The 9575-nt window shown below is 57.7% G+C and overlaps 1 protein-coding gene across 1 annotated transcript in view; it reads right to left on the bottom strand.

The window, feature by feature from the left end:
* The window catches only part of OLFM1 (olfactomedin 1), a 30312-nt gene extending 21210 nt beyond the window's left edge, over window positions 1-9102 (bottom strand). The window contains exon 1 of the mRNA XM_035341730.1: window positions 8595-9102. Within this exon, the coding sequence (XP_035197621.1) occupies window positions 8595-8660 (66 nt within the window). The 5' untranslated portion in view covers window positions 8661-9102. The remainder of the gene's footprint in view (window positions 1-8594) is intronic.
* Between the last annotated feature and the right edge of the window lie 473 nt (window positions 9103-9575).

The following is a 9575-nucleotide window of genomic DNA, read 5'->3' as shown; positions in this document are numbered from 1 at the left end:
CCCCCCCCCCCCCCCCGGGTTGTGGTGCATCGGAGCATCATCCCCCACGTTCCTGCGTGCCCCCTCGCCACGTTGCAGCCTCAGCCCTCCGCCAGCGCCGTGACACACCACGCTGGAGCTAAACCGAAACGTGCCAGGAGATCAGCCTGCCCTCCAGCTGGCAGCGCCACCCCTAATGCTGCTCTCGCCCCACTCCCAACAGGCAGGGTTGTATGGCCAGGGGAGGTGGGACAGCACTGGGTGCTCCCAAAACATCCCCAAAATGTCCTGGAGCTTGAAGAAACCTGGTTTCTGTGCCTGGTGTGGCTCGGAGGCAATCCGTGGGCTGTTAGACTGTGAACAGGGTGGTGGCTTTGCCCCATGCACCAGGACAGCACTCGTTTGTGACCCAGGTTTCCCAAAGGGATTCACAAAATTGTCCTGGTGGCTTCAGAGCCAAAAGTCCCCAGCCAGCACAGACCTGAGGTCCCCCCCACATCCTTCCCTAAGTGAACACAATGCCTCCTCTGGCACCGTTCCCCCCATGGCACAGCTCCTGGGGGTGGTGGGTGTCGCAGCTGCGAGGGCACTGAGGGGCACCCCAAGGCTGTGACCCCCCCAGTACTTCCTTGCCACACAGCACCCAGGCCGGGGTGCAGAGCAAATCCCAAAGGGGGAAGCAGGGAACCAGGCCCTGAAATGCATTCACTGCAGAGCTGCTGTGTCCCTAAAGGGACCTGGCCCTTAGCTTGGGGTTGTCCCAGTGCCCCCAGCGCTGCTGCTCTGGGCAGAGAGAGCGGGGACGGATGGCAGCAGAGTGGAGCTGTCTCTGCAGCGAGCGCGAGGGGGTTTCAGTGAAGCACTGAGCATACATTTCGCAAGTCCACCAGGTGGAGAAAAAGAGATGAGTTAGAGCGTGAGCGCGGACGCCAGGTCGGATCCTGCCCCTCCGACGGTGCAGCAGCAGAATCGGATGCCATTAGCTGGGTGGCACTGCCTGGTGCATGTCACGGGCTGCAGCATTTGGGATGCTGTTCTCTTTCCTCGCTTCCCAGCACCCTCAAACATGTCACCCTGTCTTTTTCCCCGCTGTTCAGGACAGACCAGCGCTAACCCCAGTAAGCCATCCAGCCGACAGGTCCATCTGCTGCACTGAAATCAGTGAGAAAACCACTCCTGACTCTGGGGCAGAAACTGGCCTGCTCAGGGCTCCTGAACTAGCTAAATTACTGCCATCCCACGAGATCAGCTTCACCCAGCCCCAGGTCTTCCTCGAGTTTTGGGGCAACCCTTTTCGTGGCAAAACTGCTGTCAGCCTGTGCACAGTTGTGCCTGCGAAGGTGGTCAACACCGAGGAGGTGTTTCAGTGTTTCAACCTGTGCATGACCAGGTTCTTCAGGCAAAAGCCTTGCATGACTTCAATATTTTAGAAAAAAAAAAAAAAAATGCAGCTCCTGTTCTGCCTCAGCTCAGCCTGTGCTGCTCTAAGCAGGTGCCTGTGCTGTGCTCAGCACTGCACTGAGGCCCTGGTGGCGTATCTGATCTCATACCATGTAAAACACGGGAGTGCTACGCTGAAATCATCCCAATGTGCATTCTGAAGCTGAGTTTGTAGGTAACGTTTGTCCCTCGTATTTGCCTACTCCAAACACATGCAAAGGACTTAGACCTCTACAGACCCGGTATTATTTCAGGCTGTATTCAGCGAGGGAACAAGCACTGCTGTGCCGTGCTGGGGATTGGATCAGAACCGAAGAAACATTCGTTTCCTGCCACCACACACACCTGATCTCATTCATGTGCCCTCAAATGCTGGGCATTAAAGCTTCGGCGGGTGGGGACAGCAGGGCTCAGAGGAGCAGCAGCCGCTGCCACGCGAGGAGGGGCTCAGCACCAGGACCCTCATGCCTTTCCCTGGATCACCCCCAGCCACCAGTAGCGCTGCTCCGGCCGCCTGGCGTGGAGCCCTCTGTGCCAGCTCAGGGAGAGGCTGCGTGTGCAGAAACGTGGGAGAAATCTCTCTGAATTTGCTTCTTTTGCTTCCAGTATTCGTGAAATAGCCGAGAGAAGCAGGGTCCTGGGGGTCTTTGCTGCTAACATAAGGGGCGTTAAGGGAGGGACAGCACAAGACCCATGGTTTTCCCATACCTTTTCAAAAAGGTCGGTGCCTGAATGCACTGATGGCTGAGCAGGATGGCGCTGAGCCCTTAGGACCCAGCTGTGCCGGCAGAGAGCCAGGGCCCTTCCCCAGAGCCATTCCATGGCAAGGCCACACAAGCTGAGCCCACAGCAGCGGGGCCAAAGCAGGACCTGGCACACAAGAGGCCCCCAGAAATGCCTCCCTTTCCCTTTCCTAGGGATGAAAGGTTTTTCAGAGGCGAGAGGCGGTGCTGGCCGCTGGGCACTGAGATGCTGCTGGTCACCCCAGCCTGTGCTGAGTCGTGGGCAGCAGGAAAATGACTTGGGTCGCCTCCGTGTCCAAAGCAAATGACCTGCAAATGTGGAAAGCTCTTTCCTACCCCAAAGGCTTTCACAGTTTTAAAAGCCTAGCAAGAGAATAAAACCAAATCAAGCAAAGACAACAAAAAACAGCGAGGGCACGAACCTGCTGCAGGAGACCAGCATTCACTGAGGGGCCTTTCAGGATCTGGCCCTTAAAGAGCAGATTTCCATCGTAACATCTGCCGAAACCTCCTCAGTACCAGTTTGCCAAGCTGGTCGAGTTCACCTTTCTCCTGATGGCTTGGCTTTGTATCACCCAGGGCACTGCCTTGAAAAAAGGCTCCTGATGAGACCCGTGTGCTGGTGTGCACCTCGCAGGTGCCCCGAGGAGAGGAGGGCTGCTGAGAGCAGCGAGCAAACAGCAGGAGAGGACGAAGAGTTGGGGAACAAAAGATGCTGTTCGCATGCATATTTTCTGAGCAGAGAAAGAGGACAGAGAGAGAAAAGCAAATAAGAGAGTCTTCCGATATAGCTGCTGGGTGGAAAATTCCACCGCTTGGCTTGTTTTCCTGGGGCAATGCAAAATGGGACCGGGTGCTGCAAGGAGACCCACGAGGGTCAGTGTCCGCAGAACCCCCACGCGTGTGTGTGTGTGTGTGTGTGTGCACACGGCGGTCATTGTCTCCCTCTCCTGGCTGGTTCAGAGAAGAGGTGCCGAAGTCTCCGCCACCACCAAGCTTCAGCAGAGCTGGTGCCCGCAGACCCCAAGCAGAGCGCTCCGCAGATGGCACGGGAAGCGAAGGGGGCTCCCTTCAAAATACACACGCTGAGTTTTAGCAGCCTCAGATCCTGCTGTTGCTCCAAGCTGGCTCAGCTCAGCTGGCACCCGGCATCCACAGCAGGGACGGGTCCCGCTGTGCTGGTGGCCCACAGCAGCTTTCTGGAGCTGTGCAGCTTCAGGGATCCTGCTTAGGCACTTGGATTAAGGCTCATTTCTTCAGATGGATTTCTTCATCGGATGGTGAGAGCAGCCCATGAACCGGGGTGAGGTGCTGAGCTCTCCAGCACTGGCAACAGAAAGCCCTGGGGATGCTGAGGGTGATGCAGGGGGGCTGAAGGGAGGAGCAGGGGCTTTGGGCTGAGGTTAAGGAGCCGTCAGGGCTCTGAGCCCACCCCAGCATCACACGAGGCATCGCTGTGCCCCTCTGCTCTCTGCCTGGCACTGGGGTCTAAGGGGAGAAGGACAACATCCGAAATCCCTCTGCACCAGTGTATGGGCACCAAAGAGCTCCAGGTCAACATTGCCTTGCCTTTTTGGCTGTTTTTCTCACTTTGGGCTGTTTTTGTCACTCGTGCCAGCTTGCCTCAGCTCTGGAGCTGGATCCTGCCATCTCAGCACTGCACCAGCACACCGTTCTCCTCCCATCACAGGCAGGGTGTGGATGGACAGATGGGAAAGCAAAGAAAGAGACTGGCACTTCAAGACCCCAAAGTGCTCTGGAAGCAGTGTCCCCAATGCCGCAGGTGGCAGCCAGCTCCCGCTGCTGCACCTTGCCCCCGGAGTGGCCACATTTGGGGTCAGGCACCCCAACGTGCTCCAGAAAGCCCCTGCAGGAGCTGGGACACGTTCTGCACGCAAAACACTCAGCACTTGCCCTTTGGTTGTCCCACGGCGAGTAGAAACGCTCTTCTGCAGGAAGAAGACGCTCTTCGTGTTCGAATAATCCCCTCTGCAGGGCTTCACTTCGCTAAATCCGCGTTCAGCGAAAGCTGCTCTTGACATTAAACCCGTGCTCTAACAGCGCCAAGAGACGTCAGGGCCTCTGGGCGAGAGCAGAGCCCGTTAAAGTCAGCACCGGTTTCGCGGGCGCCTCAGCGGGCTCCTGATACTCCAATGTTTTGGTTCGGATGATTTTTTTTTGGCATATCTCCCCGGGTCAGTCGCACGCCTCCAGTCAGAAAGCGCCTGTTGCATTGAAAGCTTGCTCTGAAACGTGGCATTGTTCTGGGCAGAATGGTCCTAGAGCGAGGGCTGCGCTGTGCTCTCCTCCTGCTGCCCATCTGCCCAGGAGATTTTTTTGTGTTTTGGCTGATTTTGGATGGGGAAGAGGGCTGGAAGCCAGGACCTGGGTCCTGAAGGGGGAGGAAGCTGCACAGGGCCAAAACCCCAGACGGAGCCATCAGGAGGCAGGGACCAAGGCTCAGCTCTGGGATGGTGGCAGCAAGCAGTGCCTGTAAAAAAGGGAGAATCAGGATTTTGAGGTGTTCTTCCCTTGTGGTCACAATTTGCTGGTGCTAAGGCACAGCTTTGGCTCCGTGCCTCAGTTTCCCCAGGAGCAAGTTTCAGGGGAAACAGCTTGACCAGATCAACCTCTCGGGTACCCTCTTCCAACCCAGGTCTCCCAAAGAGCCTGGCGGAGAAACCTGTGGGCAGCACACGCCAAAGGGATGCTCCAAGGTGTCCCTGCCCTGCTCCTGTTTGTTTGCGGCCTCCCCAGGGCAAAGCAGAGCCGACACGTATCACTCATAACCCGGGAGTTAGCTGCTTCCACAGCCGGTGCAGCCTCCAGTCTGCTCCCATCTAATTCACTCGGATCGTAATTAGTTTTGTATTACTTTCCGCAGTGATGCTAATACTGATTACAAGGACTGATAACTTGAGCAATAAATACAACCCGGGGCTGAAAATTACCTTTCTTTTTTTTATTGGTTAAAGCCAAAGTTAGCGCAATGAGACACAAATTGGTTTATGAGATGAGGCAGCTGCCTCCTGTTACGGGCTGCAGATTTGCAGCTTAATCCTGCCACTTCCACGTGTGTCTCCCTGCCAGCGGGGGGAAGTCCAGCCACCAAAACAGGCACGGGAATGTCCCCATGGGTCCCACGGCCGGGCTGGGGGCACCGGGACACAGGAGCTCCAGGGAGGGGACATGCAGGCACATTCCCAGCCCAGTGGGGCTGCCAGCGTTCTCCCTTCCCCCAGAAACAGACCCCAAGAGACCCTTCTAGGAAAATCAATGGCAAAATTCTTTTTCATCTCGACTCGCCGAAGCCCTAAATGTTTGATCCCTCCCTGCTCCAGGAACACATTTCTTCCCCCGTGGTTTCAGGGATTATCGGGGGAGCGTCAGGGCGCCAGCTGCCCCGCGGAACTTTGAGGAGCGCAAAGAGCTTCCCCTGGAGGTATCCTAGCAGGGCCAGCCAGCACAAGGAGGGACAAAATGATGGGATGGATGGACAGACAGACAGCATCCTGGACCCCTGCCTTTACTACAGCTGCCCACACCCGCTGTCCTTCTGGCAGCTCTGCCCTGCACGTTACAAGCAATGGGGGGGGGGGGAGGGGGCGGGCCGCAAGGGGGAATCCTTCAGTCCTGCTCACTCATGGCCACCCGGCGAGCTGTCCTGGGCTCTCCTGGAGAAGAGGACCAGGACAGAAAGCCCCTTGCTTTCCCCAGGAAGCCCCAGCCTTGGGCAGCAAGAAGGAATCCCAGGGCATCCTGCAGGTCTCACATGTGCTTCCCCCACCCCAGCGCTGCCTGCCGGGGGCACGTGGGGGCTCCTGCAATGGGTTGGGATGGTGGGGAGCACGTAGGGGCAGCCCCCCCTTGCTTCCCAAAGGAAAACCTGCCACCCACCTCAGGCAGGTCCCAAAGCCGGGGACACAGCCTGCAGCGTGTGCATCGCCCGTGTGCTCTCAGCCAGGCACGGGCATCCTTCCTCCCGCCCGGGTGGACCATCAGAGGATGCTGCAGTGCCAACACATTGAAGACAACACCCTCCCCTCCCCGAGAAGAGCTTTCCAGGCATCCAGCATGGTGCTGGCTGGAAGGACAGCCATGTGCTTGCCCCTTGCAGTCCCTTTAATAGCCGTCCCCCTCCCCATTTCTTCCCTTCTTGCATGCTGGCCTGTCGGTGCCACTGCAAGGAGGGAGAGGAAAGCAGTGGCTTCTGCACCATCAGGGAATGCTGCCTGAATCAGCAACCTCTCCCCCCAAGCCTCGGTCCATCCTCCCCCGGCACGGGACCCCTGTAGGGGCAGGCAGAGACTCCACGCACGTGATGGAGATGTGAACCCGGCCCCGAACTAAACGTGGAAGACACGGAGCTGGGCGGTGCCTGGGCTGAAAGGCGTATTTGGGGATTGCATCTGGCAGCTGTGCGGCTGAAATGAGATGCTAGAACTCGGCGAGGGCTCTGCAGTGCCAGGCGAGGCAGCAGGCGGGCTGGTGGGACTGCTCCACGGGGTGGTTACCTGCGGGTGTTGAGCCCCGTCCACCCCCTGCAAGCCAGGGAAGTGCCCCGGCCAAACGCAGCTGGGCAAAGCCACAGCTCCAGCAGGGGCTTCGAGCCTCTGCCGGTCACAGGGCAGGGCTGGGAGGTAGCCAGCAGCGAGCTGTGGAGCTGAGCTGGGGGGGGTTCACTCCCTGCTCCCACCCCGCTTTAAAGTTGGGTGAGAAGTTGGCACGCTGCGCTCACGGAAAGGGGAGCAGGAGGAGGAAGAAGTCAGCAGGCACAGAGGCATCAGCATGAGAGGTGGTAACTCAGCATCCTCGCACAAACCACCAAAGCACAGCAATCGGGACTGATAAAGCCAATAGAGGGGTGGCAGCACCCCGAAGGGTGCACCAGCAGGGTCCCCACACCACGGCCACGCTCCCTGGGGCAGGCGGCGATGCTGGGGTGGGGGGAAGGGGGGGCAGCAGGGCGAGGGGTGGCCTCACAGCACCGCTTCGCTTCCCCACACCGCTGCCAGGCCCTGGGCTGGGTGCTGAGCCCCCTTTTTGCCAATTCCCAAGCAATGCCGTGGGATCGGCGGCTGCTTTGTCCGGCGCGACGCATGCGCACTGCCGCGTGCCTCCTCTTGCACACAATGGGCTGCTCTCGGGCACTCACTTCCAGCTCTCCTTCCTTCACCCAGAGCCCGGATACCTCCCCTCCCCCCCTCCCCGGTGAATTATTTCCCCCCCCCCCATCCCTTCTCCGGAGGGCTCCATGCAATTAAGGCAGCTCTTACTCGAGCCGTTTCATCCTGGGGGCAGCAGAAATACTCCGAGGGTGCCAAGCCCAAAGGCTTCAGCTACAGAAACTTCAGCACCAGGGCAGCGACAGGAGAGAGCATTGTCAGCAGCAGAAAGGAAGAAATAATCTACATAAAGCATCCAGGATGAGAGCCCAGCTGCTAATTGCTCCTACACTAAGAAGCCTCCATTCCCCTCCTATTTATAGCATCTTTTTCTTTCTTTTTTTTTTTTTTTTTTTTGCTTCTAGGCAGCACCACAATTAACCCCGCAATCTAGAGCATCCTCTTGCAATTACTTTACTTCATTTACCACTGTCCATAGGAGAAAAAAAAAAAAAAAAAAAAACACACAACCTCGCTGCCTCCCTCTCCACAACGATGCCCAAGAAGTCAAATGGAGTTTTTATTTCCACTTGCCAGGGATGTGGCCGTGTGCCTCCCCTCCTGCTCCCTCCTCCCCCCAGCCCCACTACTTACTCAGTGCAGGGGCCAGGAAAGTAAAGGCAAGCATTAAAATCCAGTGGGGAAAAAAGGGGGGAGGGCAATAAATAAGATGCTCCTCTGTCTCCCACAAGCCTGTCACAGATGGAAGCGATAAGGGATGCTGCGATGTCCCCTAAAACCCAGTAAAGCTGCCCCCACGCCAGCAGCTGCACGGGCAGGGATCACCACGGGGCACTCCCAGCGCATCCCCATGGGGACACGGGGGGACACACGGGGACATGCGGGGACACGGGACATGGAGCCCCAAACTTCACGGAGCCACAGGCAGTGAGGGGCCACGGAGCCCCCCCAACCCACAAACACGAGTGGGGCTGCAGGGAGGGGAACCGACTGTCCTCATGTTCCCTGGGGGGGCTACAGGAGAGCCCCCTGTCCCCTTCCCCACCCTGAGCAGCCCCTCTCCTCCCCTCCCCAGCCCCCCTCTGCCCGCACCCCCCCCCCCGAGCCCCCCCAGCCCCTCTGCAGGTGCACCCACGGCACTGGCTGCAGCCAAGGGGGGGGGGGGCTGGGGGTGCAGTTTCCTACTCGACGGGGATTACATTTTATTATTTTGGGCTCTCGAGGTTTAGCAGAAAATGGCGTTGGGGAGAAAAAGGTGGAGGGGGCGGGGGGGGGGGGGGGGGGAAGAAGGAAGAGCGAAACCTACTTGAGTGAGTTCTGTGCCCATCAGGATGAGAAAGAAGAGGGTCAGGAGCTTGCTTGCCGGTTGCATGTCTCGCACCCCGCTCTAGGCACCTTGCATACAGATCGCCTCCGCTCCTCCCGGCGAGCCTCCCCGTGCCGATCACCGAGCGCCTCGCTGCCTCCTCGCTCCCCTTATTGTTAGGGTCGTTTTAATTAAAAATATTTTTTTTTTTTAAAAAAAAAAAAAAGACAAGATGCAATTAAAAAATAAATAAAATAAATCGGTGATTTTTCCAGGCGGCTCTCAGCACCCCCAGGAAGCAAGGCAAGAAATCTGCTTAGCAGAGCCTTCACTTTGCATATTTATTGGGATCCCAGGTTCTCTCCTCTGCTCTCTGGCAATTTTTTTTTTTTTTTAATGGCTCCCCTGCTCGAAAGACATTCGCGAGGAGAAATTCACCGGAGCACGAAACGATTATCCCTGCTATTGCCAAAAGTTTGCCGTGAAAAGGGGGGGTGATGGGGAGAGGACAGGGATTAAAAAAAAAAAAGAGGGGGAAAGGAATTGGTAGGGCTGGCTACTGGCAGGGGATGGCTGTGGAACAGGATGTGACATCAACTAAGGCGGGGGAAATTTAACTAAACACGGCAAAGGGAGAGGGGGAACGGGCAGCCGGGGAGCGGGAGGCTCGGGGATGGGGTGGGGGCGTTAACCCCCTCCCCGCCAGCACCCCGGGGCAGAGGGGCTCCTGCACCCGAAGTACCAGACCCCCAGGTGAAGATGTGTGCCCAAATCAGACCCTCCTGGAGGGCTTCAAATGTCTGCTGGGAGGCTCAGACCCAAGCTCATAGCAGCAGTGGGGTGGCTGCCCGTGCCCTTCCCCTCCCCTAGGGTTGTTCCCCTCCCCACCGTCCCTAGGGGCTGTGCACCCCTCATTTCTCCCTCACGTGCCCTCTGAATGCTTTCCAACCCACGATTTTCTCAGGACCTCATAAATATTCC

This window comes from Oxyura jamaicensis, chromosome 17 (assembly GCF_011077185.1).
Source record: "Oxyura jamaicensis isolate SHBP4307 breed ruddy duck chromosome 17, BPBGC_Ojam_1.0, whole genome shotgun sequence".
NCBI lineage: Eukaryota > Metazoa > Chordata > Aves > Anseriformes > Anatidae > Oxyura > Oxyura jamaicensis.
Note: the sequence above shows the minus strand (reverse complement) of the source record. Positions and strands in the feature narration are given on the sequence as shown.